The sequence below is a fragment of the Peromyscus californicus genome, unplaced genomic scaffold (genome assembly GCF_007827085.1).
Source record: "Peromyscus californicus insignis strain IS unplaced genomic scaffold, ASM782708v3 Scaffold_6__1_contigs__length_162567912, whole genome shotgun sequence".
In the NCBI taxonomy this organism is placed as follows: Eukaryota; Metazoa; Chordata; class Mammalia; order Rodentia; family Cricetidae; genus Peromyscus; species Peromyscus californicus.
Genome location: NW_026294584.1, coordinates 143,200,210 through 143,214,377, shown reverse-complemented (window position 1 = coordinate 143,214,377; position 14,168 = coordinate 143,200,210). Strand labels below are relative to the sequence as shown.

Below are 14,168 nucleotides of genomic sequence, written 5' to 3'. Positions count from 1 at the left end.
AAATCTAGAAATTCTGTCCAGTCTGTGTGTGGTGGCTTACATCTTTACTGATAGCACTTAGGAGGCAGAGGCAAGCTTATCTCTATGAGTTTGAAGCCAGCCTGGTCTACACTGTGAGACTCTTTTTGAAAAAAATAACTAAATGCTTTCTCCAATTAATAACAACTTTCATCAAAGCAGTGTTTTTCTTAAGGAATCGGTGATAAGTACAGGATATTTTCAAGTTCTAAAATATTCATCAGTTTCATTTATCATGTTTAAAGTCCACTTAATGTCATTTCACAATTGCCTAATGCTGACGGCCATGTCAAAGGAGCAGCAGATGGCAACTGACTTCAGGATATTGACCCATCCGGAAACAAAACCCTGATGGGTAAATGGGCATGGAGAGATCCCCACTGCCCTTAAGCCTGTATGATCATCTCTTGGAAATATCCCATGCTACTGGGCATTTTTACCTGTGGATTATTATGAGGATGAATTCCTCCTAAGCTGTACTGTTTAACTGAAACAATGATTTTATACAATAATAGTGTTAGTTTAAATAGGATTTTGATGATTGAGGGTCTTTAATAAATATAGTAAGGGATTATGATAGAGGTTAGTTTAGTGGAAAATTTAATATAGGTAAATGTAGGATACAATGTTGTCCCTGCCTCTGATAAACCAGAGGCTGCAGAGGATGAAAAATGAAACAAGGAAGTGTCACACAGCTAGAACACATGAGTTTCTATTGAGGAGCCTTATAGACTGTGGCTTAGGTTAATGATTAAGAAAAACAACTGAGTCCCAGCAGTCCAGCCAGATCAAATTCTTTTAATCTTAATGTTGGGAGATGTGTTCACAGGTTTTGAAGTGCATCATAGCTGAAATGAAGCTTGGAAAATAACCCAGTTAGACTAAGATGCTTTCGTTAAATAGCTTGGAGGTGTCAAACCCAAGAAGAGAATCTAAAGTTTAGAAAGGCACATAATTCAGTGAGGGACTCGTTAAGGTCAGGGAACAAGAATAAAGTAGCCCAATTATTATTAGCTGATGTACCTTTCTTGCTAGGATGTTTTGGAGACCAAAGGTGATGATTAATTCCCTGCACCCATTTCTGCCCTCAGCTTCCTGATAGAAAAAACTGTTGATGAGTGGGTATGCACCCAAGGATTTAAAATAGATCTGTTTTTTTAATATATACAAAAGTTTAGATTTGTGATTCATTCTTCTAAGATTTTTTATAAGGTTACCTTTTGAGATAAATAATAAGATGATTTATAGAGGTGGTTGTCTGTGCTTCACCCCTGAAGCACCGCCCCTAGTAGGCAGCAGGTAGCTGCTAGGTACCTGTCCCTGCCCAGGGCGTGGCTGAGACTGAACCTCTTAAGAACAGAAATGCTTACGTGCTCACTCTCTTGGCTATGCAGTGATACTGGATGCTGGATACTGGACTGCAGACAAGTCAGAGTTCTCCAGAGAACCTCGTTGGACTGCACTTCACCTCTCCTGGATCCCTTTGCTTGCTGTAAGTTGATTCAAAATAAACTTTTTTGACTATCAGATAAATTACTTGGAATTGCCTCATTAATTGCCACTATAATGATTAGTCCTTTTTTTGTAACCACAAAATACAGACTACCAGCAAAAGAACTGGCTGAGAAAAATACCTTGCTTGCTCACCCTCTGTTAATCAATAGCAAGTTGTTTGGACATGAATCTATGTGGGTTTGGAGACAACTTGCTTTTTACCTGTAAGATGTAAAATGTTTAATTATGTAAGGGATATGGAAAAATGCTGTTTTTTTTCTTGTATTCATTGTAGTCATTCACTTGAAAAATAGAATGTAAAAATATTTAATCTTTATACTGCTTGAAAGATTTTTCTGAGGTATATAAGCTGTAAGGGAAAAAATAAAGGGAGTTAGATGGGAAACATCCAGAATGAGAGAAGGAAATCACTAGGAAAAATAAAGAGAGAGAATACGGAAGAATAATGAAGAAAATGTCAGAAGGAAACCATCAAGAAAGTATATGAGTGTCTTCCTCTTACCCCCTCAGATAAAAAATGTCTTAGTAAGCCAACTCTGTGGATCCCCTTTGAGCCCTGTGCTGTTGGAGGCTGATCCTCATGGAGGCGGTACCTAGGGCCAGGAACAGGGATACTGAATTGGTAATCAAGAAGACTGTCTGTGGGAGAAAGGCAGCTCTTCTTGGAGATTGTCCAGAACACAACATTCTCCTGGGGATTGTCCAAAAAGAAGATGCATTCCTCTAATGATTGCCCCACATAAAATCTCCCTCATGGTGCTGCAGTCCCTTGGCTAATGACTGCCAAATAAAGAAGGGTTAGTAACCTAGTAGTTCCCTAGTTTCCCTTACATTTTTCCCCTTCTGTTTGTCTTTCCCTCAAGATGGGTCAAGGAGAGTCTAAAGAAAAATAATTCTTCATTGATATTATTAAACATACACTTAAGGAAAAAGAATCGAGACCAGCATTGGTCAACTGACTGATTTTCTTAAGTTTGTACAGTCAGACCCTGGTTTCCAAACTGGGTGACTTTAGATGTAGAAATTTGGGACACAGTAGGGAGAGATATTAAGAACTGGTATACAGAGAAAAAAGGAAAGAAGGAGAGGACATGCCTCTTATAGCATTTTCTATTTGTAGTGTGCTTAGACTAGTCCTCAAGGTGACCATAGCCTACTCTGTAATTCTGTTTCTCCCAGAAATAGAAAACTGTGCTGAGAGATCACATGTTCAGGACTGATAAGGAGTAGTTGATGAATCACCCAGACAGGCTGGGCTAAACTTGTAAAATATTTTATTAGGAGCAACAACATACAGAACACAAAGTCCTTTCTCTTCCACAGTTTCAAGTTTCAAACATCCTCCTGGATTCACTTGAGTCTCTTCCTCTCGGCTCACAGATGAAGGCTGCAAAGGCTGAAGAGGCTTCCATGGGCATGCTAGAGACAGACCTTACTACACCAGACTGCCTGCAAGAGGTAGAAATAGGTATGTATTTTAATGCAACCTGATTCAAACTAAAAGATAGAGAGGAGATAAACCAGGGACCCTCAGAGGAACTGAACTCCCTGCCTGTTAGCCTGTCACAGTGAGTTTCTGTAGAAGTGGAGGTGCATGGAGGCCTCTGTTACATTAATTATTCTAAAAGAAAATATAGTACTCAAATATTTCTGAGCAAGAGAAATGAACAATGAATTAATTACAAAATCCTAAGACATGGTTTTTGCTTGGTTGATTGCTTGCTTGCTTGGTTGGGTTGCGTTTGTTTGTTTAGTTTGTTTTTGGTGTATGTGGCCTATCTTAGGGACCTCCGGGGACAGCTGGCTGAGGATCGTTTAACCAGCATAAGACATGGGCATGTGTAATCATGGGCTTCAGTTTCCCTTTCCATCATTTTCCCCAGTGCTGAGTAAGTTGGTTTACTTTGTCACAAGCTCAGGAATATTTGAGCTGTTACAAAATATACGGTTAACTCACAAAGTTGCTGTAAATACTGACAGGCTTGTATGTAAAGAGGAATTTCCCTAGATCCAGGCCATGAGGTAAAGGTAGTCTCATTATAACAAAATGCTAAACTGTTTTTCAACTAGTTTCCCCTGAATTTTGGCAATATTAAGCACAGTTAATGCATGTATTTACTACATAAACATCATTTTATTTCATATTTTGGCTCATTTTTCTTTTTAAAAATCAAAGTGTGTTTACAGTGTGTGTGCACATGCACTGTAGACCAGGGAAGGTGGACAATTCTTAGGTAGAGAGAGGATGAAAACTCTTCTGCATATGAGGTTTAGACAGTGGGTTTTCATGGTAAGGCTCACACCTCATCCTGTGAATTATAACAGACTCAGAATGGATCACAGACCCAAACATGAAGCTTAGAAATGAAATCTATTTGAAGAAAAAAATGAAAAACATCTTTATTAGTGAAAGCTTATCTCAGGCAAAGATTTCTTGGTTGCAATACCAAAAGCTTTATCTACACACCAGAAAAATAAATGGAATTTAGTGCAATGAACACTCTGCTCTGGTCCCTAAAAAAGGATACAAAGATAAACAATGGACTGTCAGGGTCCCTCCACCCTGCCGTGTGTGTGTGTGTGTGTGTGTGTGTGTGTGTGTGTGTGTGTGTGTGTGTGTCGTATGTCTATCTCTCTGTGTCTCTGTCTGTCTGTCTTTTATTTCTATGAGGCTTGACTGTTATTTTTTATTCTTGTCCCACTGTCCCTGGCTAGGACTCCCAGAGTCACACTAGAATGGTGAGCAGACACTCTTACCTTTTTCTTGGTCTTCTTTATCTGCCCTTATAGCCTCTTGAGATTGATGTTCTGATATTTATATTTTCAGGTAAAAAGCTCCAAGGAAAATGTCTCAGGATCATCTCCCCTGAGTCTCCTGCTAAGCTCTACGGCTGCTATGCAGTGATCGCCGTCCTCACTGCAGCTGTAATTGCACTGACTGTTACACTGTCAGGTGAGTGACTCATCTCCAGATTCTGCAGCATTCTGTCCACATCCACATTGTCACTTAGACTTACTGACCACTGTGAGCCAGGCACTGTGGGAAGGGCTGGGGAGAAAACACACTGGAAATTCCTGTTCTCTGGGAACTTCGGGTCTAGCAGGAAGATGCAGTGAAGGATCAGCACAGGCTGTGGTGTGCACAGGAAGCCAGGCTCAGCATCCCTGGGAAGATGACGTTCAGCAACCTCTAGAGAGATGCAGGAGACATATGTCCTCCTGGGAGAACTATTCAACACAGAGAACAAGGGAGAAAACTTGCAAAGAGACTCTCAAGGAGATTGCTACAGCTAAGGGAAGTGAGAACAGTGAAGAGTAATATGGTTGGAGAAGGTACAGAACCCCACCCCCAGACCCATGGTTTCAGTTAATATCTGCAACCATGTTCTGGAAATATTAAATAGAAAGTTCCAGAATATGTGATTTCTAAGCTTTTAACTGTAGACAGCTGAGGGCTGTAGGAGTATACAGCAGGTAACAACTAGTATTCAACAGTTCGACCTCTCAAACAAAAAATTCTCTGATGGGGAGCCCTACTTGGCAAAGCCGAGGGTCACTGACTGTGAATTTTCTGTCTGTATTTTTTCTCAAATGCCATTTCACTTATTTTGTGTTCATCTCATGTAAGTATTCCATCTTTGGGCACATATATAGCTATGGGTCATCAGGAAGATGATTTCTGCTTAAGCTGTATAATTCTGATGAATAGAAGTAATACTAGGATATTTTTCATAAACTCAGACTAACATAGGAAAATCTCAGCTACAAAGACAGCCTTTTACACATTTTCAAAGACCTTAGAGCAAATCTAAAATAGACTAAGCTGCCCTTGCAGAGATTACTCAAGGGCAAGTTCCCAAGTGTCTGCTAAACCAAAGTCAGGCTGACAACATTAAGATATAACATTCCTGCAGCATTTGGCTTTCTGCACATACACTCAATGATAGAAAGCTCAAGGCTCAGCCAACTAATTGTTTCATTGCTTAGGTCCTGAATTTCAATGTCACTCTCTGTCTGGGAACCCTAACCACTCAGGCTGTGTGCATGGCCAAGTGTTACTCACTGGCCAGTCGGTGTGACCTTCCTGGCCTGAAAGAAACTGTGTGATATATCATGTGTTATGAGGATGAGTTGGACCCTGAAAATGTAACATATAATTGTCCTGAGTTTGGCTGTGAGAGGGGACTGTGTAGAGAGCTGCTGTGTAAAGAGCCTTGCAGAGAAGTGTGTGTGTGTGTGTGTGTGTGTGTGTGTGTGTGTGTGTGTGTGTGTGTGTGTGTGTGTAGTAGACCTGTGTGAGCAAGAAGTGATTTGCCTCCCCCTGCCTCCCAAATACTGGGATTAAAGTCAAGCATCACCACTGCCCAGCATTATTGTCAGATTTCTTAATGATAGCCATCCTAACTGGCTCTAACAAGACCCAGGATATGTTTATGTACATTTAATGTGTGTCTGATAGAATTATAGGATGCCCATGATCAAAATTTTGATACTAAAATACCATTTTGCCCATGGCATGGTTTGCAGGCTAGCATTTCTCGATAGTAAAATCCAGACAAGTAGGGAGTTTTCTTTCTTTAGTCAAGAGAAAAGCAGGATGCAAAAGGAGTATGGGAAAGGAAGCTGTAGAATTCCAGGAATCAGGAACAGTCATAAGGGGCAGATGGCCTAAAAATGATTTCCTCACACGGTATGGTGTCTTTAGTCCAGCACTGAGGAGGCACAGCCAGAAGGATTACTACAAGCTCCAGACAAGTACAGTCCACATAGTGAGTTCCAAGCCAGGGAGGGGACACAGTGAGATTCTATCTCAAAACACAAAATACAAAGAAGAAAGTAAAGCATTTCCTCAGAGCCCACTGGAAAACTCTGGGATAGGGACCATCATGCTAAGAGGGGTCTCCTAGGGATCAGTTATGGAAGTATAGTCCAATCACACACCTCACAACTGAGACTTGGATGAGTAGCCAAAGGAACCAGACATGGAAGTGTGTGTTTATTATATTACATGGTACTGTCTGTATTTTAGTGAAACCATCCATTGAGAGCCCTGGATCTTACTATGCCACCTGCCCAAGAAACTGGATTGGATTTGGAAGTAAATGTTTTTATTTTTCTGAAGACATGAGAAACTGGACATTTAGCCAGACCTCCTGCATGGCGCAAGAGGCCCATCTAGTGCTATTTGAGAGCCTGGAGGAACTGGTAAGAAAGGATCAGGAATTGGTTTGATGTTTGTTCCATTGAGTATGTATTCCCTTGAGAGAGAGATACTAAAGCAGAAGCATGAGGAAGAACCCCACCCCAGGCAGATGGGGCACATGGGGAGCACATTAGTGTGTGCCATTTGCTGGTGTTATTGCTTCTAGCTGGAGCCTTGAGACACTGCAGAGACATGTTCTCATGTAGTGCTCATACTAAAACCTGTAAGGCCAGACAGACTGAGATACCTTGTGGTCATGTAAGTTTTCCTCCAAGCTTTCATATATTGTTTACTGAATGTGGCATCTGTTAAAAATTTCCAGGACATTTTTCATCAGGAACTTTCCAAGCCACAGTGGGAAGGGTGGTCAACAATGTATTTTGGATTATGGATGTAAAGTGCATCCACTGAGGATCACTATGCCTCAAAATTGATGACCCTCAAAAGCTGCCATCCCTAGAGGAAGCTGTGGGACAGAGAGACTCAAGAGTCATCTGAAGCTGAGAGACACATGAATTTGCTTTCCATGTTTTATGACAGAATTTCCTGAAGAGATACAAGGGGAATTCTGACCACTGGATTGGCCTGCACAGAGAGTCACCAGAGCACCCTTGGAGGTGGACAGACAACACCAAATATAACAACTTGTATGTTTTCCGAATACTCTTTTTTTCTACTGTGATCATTTGTTGTGAAGAGTGTGAGTTGTGTCTGTAAGAGATGAATGGCTGTGCCATGTGACAGCAACTGTATTGGAAAGGAAGAAATATAAACCTTCTAAGTGGAAGTGTGGCTCAGAGGTAGAGCGTGTGCTTACATGGAGAGCCAATCCCCAGAAACTCCACATACCTTCAAATTTAAATCTACTGCATGTTCTCCCACTTATTGGCCATCATTTTCAAAGCTTTTACTTAGTGTGATTTAACTCAAAATCTTTAGCATGATCATGGCACCTGGGGTAGATGTTGTTTGCTCCATCACAAGTCAAATTTTTCCTTGATGATAGACACCCTTGTGAGAAGCAGACAGAAGCTAGGATGGGCAGTGAGAGCTCTGGAACCCCAGAAAGCCATTGCAGAACTGCTGGGGTAGGACTTGTCAGACAGCTGTTTGCACAGCTGCACCTGTCACAGAAGCAGAGACTCCAGGAGCATTGGGAGCCTCCTCTAAAGGCTCATCATCAAAGAGCACTGAGACAGCTCTTGGAAGTGAGATAGCTGTTATGAGTAGAACAATAAAACACAGGCCAAGTCACATCCATCATTAAAGACCTTTCAGTAATTTACTAAGAAATGGGTTTTTCCCCATAGTTTTATACATGTGTAAAATGCTTCAAGATAGAACTGAAAATAACCTTCAGTGAAGCCACCCATGTACTGTTGCAGTCCATTTGAACATGATGTCATAAACCAGTCAAACATGACATCAAGCACCTGTCAAACACCTTTACAAGACTCATCATAGACAAATGACAAAGGTATGGTGTTCAACTTGAACCCTGAACATGTAAAAGATTCTAGGCAAGAAACTAGTTCTGGTGTTTGAATGTAATATGGTCTGTGTGAAAATTTTTTTGTTTGTTTTTGCTTTAGGGTTCTCACCCAAGGAGGAGGAGAATGTGCCTACCTGAATGAAAGCGGGATCGGGAGTGCCAGGGACTACACGCATAAGAAGTGGATTTGCAGCAAGTCCAACAGATACACTTTACAGTGCCCAGAAATTTTAAACCCAGGCTAGGGAATGTGCCAAAGCATGCATGAGAAACAGATGCTCTGTGACCTGTTATCTACAGTTGCTGCTCTACTCCTGATCTGCTAAAATCATCAAAATCCATCAATAATTTGGGTTGACACCAAAGATGACAACTCATTTAGAGGATCATAGATACAGGATATTGGAAGAACACAGATGATTCTAAATTAAATAGGTGTTTAGGTATTAGTTAGTATTCTTATCTTAAACCTAAAGTACAATTGTATCTGTATTAATGAGCTCCACTTTTATGACCAGATATGAATTTTTTCATTGGTTGTTGTATTGAATGCATAGAACCTAAAAGTGTGGGTTGACTGAGCCCATGGAAATGATTCAATCATCACAAGAAAGATGATAATTGGTATGTAGTTTCCAAATATTATTGTAAACATGGTCATCATTTTTTTTTACAAAATTCAATGACCAATATGAAATGAGATCTAGACAGAATCACATTCTATGATCTAATACCACTGTCAAAATGTTTTTAAACTTTATCTCTCAGTGTTCATTTTTAATTAAAATAGACTGAGAATTTTATAAGCAAATGTCATTTTAGTTTCCTAATTTAGCTTTTTTGAGAGTTTCATAATGAGAATGTCATTTGAATTTTATTCTTTATTAGGCTCTTTTTAGATCAGGAGACAGTTAATTACTGAACCTCCTTCAAAGCATTTGATGCCTAATCTTGCAATCATTTACACATTTTTAAGTTTTAGGAACAAAATATTTTATTTTTTTTGATCATATGCTATACTGTACTGATGAGTCCCAACAAGGACGAAATAGCAGGTCACAAGCATCTCTTCCATTAACTCTGTCTTCTTACTTTATTGACATATAAATTAAACCTTCTCATGCATGCTAGGCAAACACTGTACTACTGATATTTACCACCATCCCTTTTTATATTTTTTTTCTTGTAACAAGGTTGCTATGTAATCCCTAAATGGCTGGAATTGGAACTATGTATCACCACATAGAACATATCTTTACTCTTTATTGAAGTATTTGTTCAGGCCCCGTTATATGGTTCTGAAGTTAAAGGCACCAGCCACTAAGACTGATAACCTGAGTTCAACACCTGGATCCACATGTTGGAAGCAGAAAACCTTCCACAGTAAGTTTGTCCTATGACCTTCAAACTTGTGCTGTACATATACACATTCACAAATAAATAATGAAATGAAATAAAAAATACTGTTCATTTCTCTGTAGTAGACTGCATTTATTTTGAGTCTGTATTTTATTTTTCTATTGTTTTTTCTTTCTTTCTTTTGTTTTGTTTTTCAAGACAGTATTTCTCTGTGTATCCTTGCCTGTTCTGAACCTTCTTTGTAGACCCTTTGGTCTTGAACTCAGAGATCTGCCTACCTCTGCCTCTCAAGTGCTAGGTTTATAGGCATATGCCACCACCACTGTGCTTAGTCTGGACACATTTCAGGAGACATACAAAGCAACCTTTTGGAGACTGAAAGTGTATCTCAAATTTATAATTAGCAGTAAATAGAAAGATGATAGAAAATATTGAGTGCATAAGCATTAACATTAAATTTATATGTATGAACTAACTACTTTTTTTTAAATTTTATTTTATTTTACAATACAATTCAGTTCTACATATCAGCCACGGATTCCCTTGTTCTCCCCCCTCCCGCCCCCCTCACCTTCCCCCCAGGCCACCCCCCATTCCCACCTCCTCCAGGGCAAAGCCTCCCCTGAGGACTGAGATCAACCTGGTAGACTCAGTCCAGGCAGGTTCAGTACCCTCCTCCCAGGCCGAGCCAAGCGACCCTGCATAAGCCCCAGGTTTCAAACAGCCAACTCCTGCAATGAGCACAGGACCCGGTCCCACTGCCTAGATGCCTCCCAAACAGATCAGAACTAACTACTTTAAATGCACAGAATAGAATGGTCAGTTGAGGCTCAGCCCACACAAAAAACTACAGGCAATTAAGAATTGTTGAGGGGGAAGAGCACACCAATTAATTATCCACTGCCAAATGATCTGCCCTGAAAACATACATATAAGTAACATTATACTAACAAATCAGGATATATATATATATATATATATATATATATATACACACATATATATGAATAACACTTAATGAAAAATAGGCCAATAATTTGAAAGAGAACAAGGAGAAGGTGCATATATAAGAGGGTTTAGAGGGAGTATAGGGAAAGTGGAAATATAATTATATTATAATCTCAAAAGAGTTTAAAAGTTTATTTGAATTGTAATTGTTTTAACAAATTTTTCATTATTTATTTATTTATTTTCCTTTACTTTATTGAAAATAGATTTTTTCATACAATATATTCTAATTATGGTTTCCTTCCCCCAACTGCTTCCAAATCCTCCTTATCTTCCCACCCACTCAAATCCACACCCTTCCTTTCTCATTAGAACACAAACAAGAATATTAAAAATATTTTAATTAATTAAATTTAATTTAATAATAGAAAATTAAAACATAAGCCAAAATAGGACAAAGCAAACAAACAGAAAAAAAGAGCCAAGAAAACAAGACGCATACAGACACAGAGGTACACATTTGCATACACATAAATTCCATAAAAACACAAAATTAGAAACCCATAATACATAACTGAAACACCTGTAAGTATAAAAAAAATTCCCAGGCAAACCAATATGAGACAAAAATACTTTGAGTTTGTTTGTGTAAGCCATATCCTGCTGGGCATAGGTCATAGACATAAGTGTGATTTGTGTACACAGCAAGACCAATGGAGAAAAATAGTTTTTAATTTACAAGTGGATATCAATTAAGATAGCTTCTGGATTATGGATGGGAGCTAGTGTTCACTTCCACTCTCAGGGCTGAGGCCCCCATATGACTTGGACCTGTACAGGCCCTGTGCATGCTGCTCCAGTCTCTCTGAGCTCCTATATATATACATCAGTCCTGTTGTATCTAGAAGTTCTTGTTTCTTTGGTGTCTTCCATCCCCACTGACTCTTACAATCTTTCTGCCTCATATTCTACAGAGTTCATGGAGCCCTCAGAGAAGATATTTTATGTAGACATTCCATTTATAGCTAAGTGTTCCAAGGTCCCTCACTATCTGAACATTGTCCAGTTGAGTCTCTGTATTTGTTCACATTTACAGCAGGGTGAATCTTTTCTGATAATGGCTGAACAAGTATAACAGAGTGTTACTAAGAGTCATTTTACTGCTGTGTTCCTTTAGCAACTCAGCAGTATTTGGTTTTTCCTTAGGTCCATAACCTGTCTGATCTCAGGTTCTTGGCCACCTGAAGTCTCAGGCATGGGTTCCAGCTCATGGAGCAGACCTTAAATCCAGTCAGATAGTGGTTGGTTACTCCCACAACTTTTATAGCACTATTGAACCAGTTTATCTTAAAGGTTTGTCACCATTGTAGACCAAAGGGGTAGTATCTGGGTTGGTGTTCACCTTTCTTCCCAGGCAGTGTACATAGGACCTTCCATTATCCATGAACACTAGTCAGTAGGGGTGAAGGCTCTAGATAGACACCAGTTATAATTTCTTCATATTCATTGAGTTATATAGGCATTGTCTTTAGCAACTGGGCCTTAAAATCAGTTTCTGGAGAGCAACCAATAGTCTTGGTAACAGTATGAGTTGTTTAGGGGTTTACCATTGGGCCTCTTTGGCTAAAAACTTGAACAGATGTAAACTATTCTCAGCATTGGAGGTTCATTTGGTGGCAAGAGATGTTTGTTTGGGCCTCAGTCTCCCCTGTTATTTGATTTGTTATTTGTTATTTAGATTTGTTTCTTATTTGTAAATATTTTAAGAAGCTTCTACTGTGACAGACTTTCATGCAATCCCTCAAATGGCCCTTAGGCTTAGCTGTCCCTCCCAGTAACCCCTTCCTTACTCCCCTCTTCCATCCCCCTCCTGGTTTGATCTTCCCTTACAGTCCCAACACCCTCATCTATCTATAAGGATCTATTCTATTTCCCTTTCTAGGAAGTGTGGTGGTATTGTGTTCCCCAAAATATTGTGCACCCTAATAAACTTTTCTGGGGTCAGAGACAGAACAGCCACTAGATACAAAGGCTAGAAAATGGTGGCACTCACACTTTGAATCCCAGCACTCCAGAGGTAGAAACCCCTCTGGATCTCTGTGAGTTCAAGGCCACATTGAAAACAGCCAGGCATGATGACACACACCTTTAAACCCAGAAAGAGATCCTTTAATCCCAGGGAGTGGTGGTAGAAAACAGAAAGGTATATAAGGCATGAGGACCAGAAACTAGAAGCACTTGGCTGGTTAAGCATTCAGGCTTTCGAGAAGCAGTTCAGCTGAGATTCATTCTGGATGAGGACTGAGAGGCTTCCAGTCTTAGGAAACAAGATCAGCTGAGAAGTTGGCCAGGTGAGGTGAGCTATGGCCTGTTCTGTCTCTCTGATCTTCCAGTATTCACCCCAATACTTGGCTCAGGTTTGATTTTATTAATAAGAACTTTTAAGACTCCTGCTACAAAGAAGATTTTTTTCCCTCCCCTCTGCCCCTTTACTCTACACCTAACCTCAGTGGTTATAGGGATTATAACCTGCTTACTGAGAACTTAACAGCCAACATCCATATAAATGAATCCATACCATATTTGTCTTTGGGGGTCTGGAGTTATGATGTGGAATAATCCTTCTGTACATTGTGTGGATATATGTAGATGTATCCAACGTTCTTATTAAATAAGAAACACAGAACCAATGCAAAGAAGAAAGCCAAGAGGTCAGAGCTAAGAGCTAAAACCTTACCCTTCCTCCTGCGGTGGTCCTACCTCTCCGAACCAGAGCTACCCCTGTGTTAAAGTCTTTATATAGAGTTCCTGTCCTGCCTTCTCATTGGTTGTAAACCCAACCACATGACCGCCTCCTCACAGCCTGTCTGTATAGGCCTCCAGGTTTTCCATGATTGGTATTAAGATTAAAAGCATGTGTATCCAATAATGGCTGTATCCCTGAACACACAGAGACTTACCCAGCTCTGCCTACCAAGTGCTGGAATTACAAGCGTATGCTACCACTGCCCTGGTTTCCTATGGCTTGCTAATAGCTCTGACCCCTGGGCATTTATTTATTAACATACAAATAACATTTTAATACAAATAAAATATCACCATAGATATATGTCACTATGATTGGTTTAATAAACAAGCTGACTGGCCAATAGCTGAACAGGATAAATTAGGCAGGAAAGCCAAACTGAGAATGATGGGATGAGGAAGAGTGGAGTCAGTAAGGATGTCTGCCAGAGGAAAAGCAAGCAGGATGTGTAGAAAATGAGGTAACAAGCCATGAGCCACGTGGTAGAATTTAATAAGAAATATGGGTTAGTTTAAAGTGTAAGAGTTAGCTAGTAACAAGCCTGAGTTATTGACCAAATACTTGTAATTAATATAAGTCTCTGTTTCACTTATTTAGGAGTATGCAGCCAGGACAGGAAAACTCTGCCTACAGGGTTAGATCACTCAGGGTAATTTTTTTCTAGCTCCATCCATTTACTTGACAACTTCATTATTTTACTTTTTTAAATAGCTGAATAATATTTCATGCATACCTGTACCAGTTTTTCTCATCCATTTTCTGTTGATGGACATCTAGGCTGTTTCTAATTTCTGCCAATTATGAATAGAGACGCAATGAATATGGTT

General features: G+C 39.8%; 1 protein-coding gene and 1 long non-coding RNA gene across 2 annotated transcripts; one reads left to right on the top strand and one right to left on the bottom strand.

Moving 5' to 3' along the window:
• Positions 1 to 2,790: 2,790 nt before the first annotated feature.
• Positions 2,791 to 4,635, bottom strand: LOC128099154 (uncharacterized). Its single transcript, XR_008214439.1, has 2 exons — positions 4,291 to 4,635; positions 2,791 to 2,982 (listed from the first exon to the last, which is right to left on the bottom strand). It is a non-coding gene; the product is annotated as an uncharacterized LOC128099154 (long non-coding RNA).
• LOC128099153 (C-type lectin domain family 2 member E-like) lies at positions 2,833 to 8,473 on the top strand. The gene is made up of 5 exons (XM_052720883.1): positions 2,833 to 3,001; positions 4,361 to 4,486; positions 6,563 to 6,738; positions 7,277 to 7,383; positions 8,329 to 8,473. Exons 1-5 carry the CDS (start codon positions 2,914 to 2,916, stop codon positions 8,471 to 8,473), a joined length of 642 nt encoding a protein of 213 aa, XP_052576843.1. The 5' UTR covers positions 2,833 to 2,913.
• Positions 8,474 to 14,168: the final 5,695 nt, after the last annotated feature.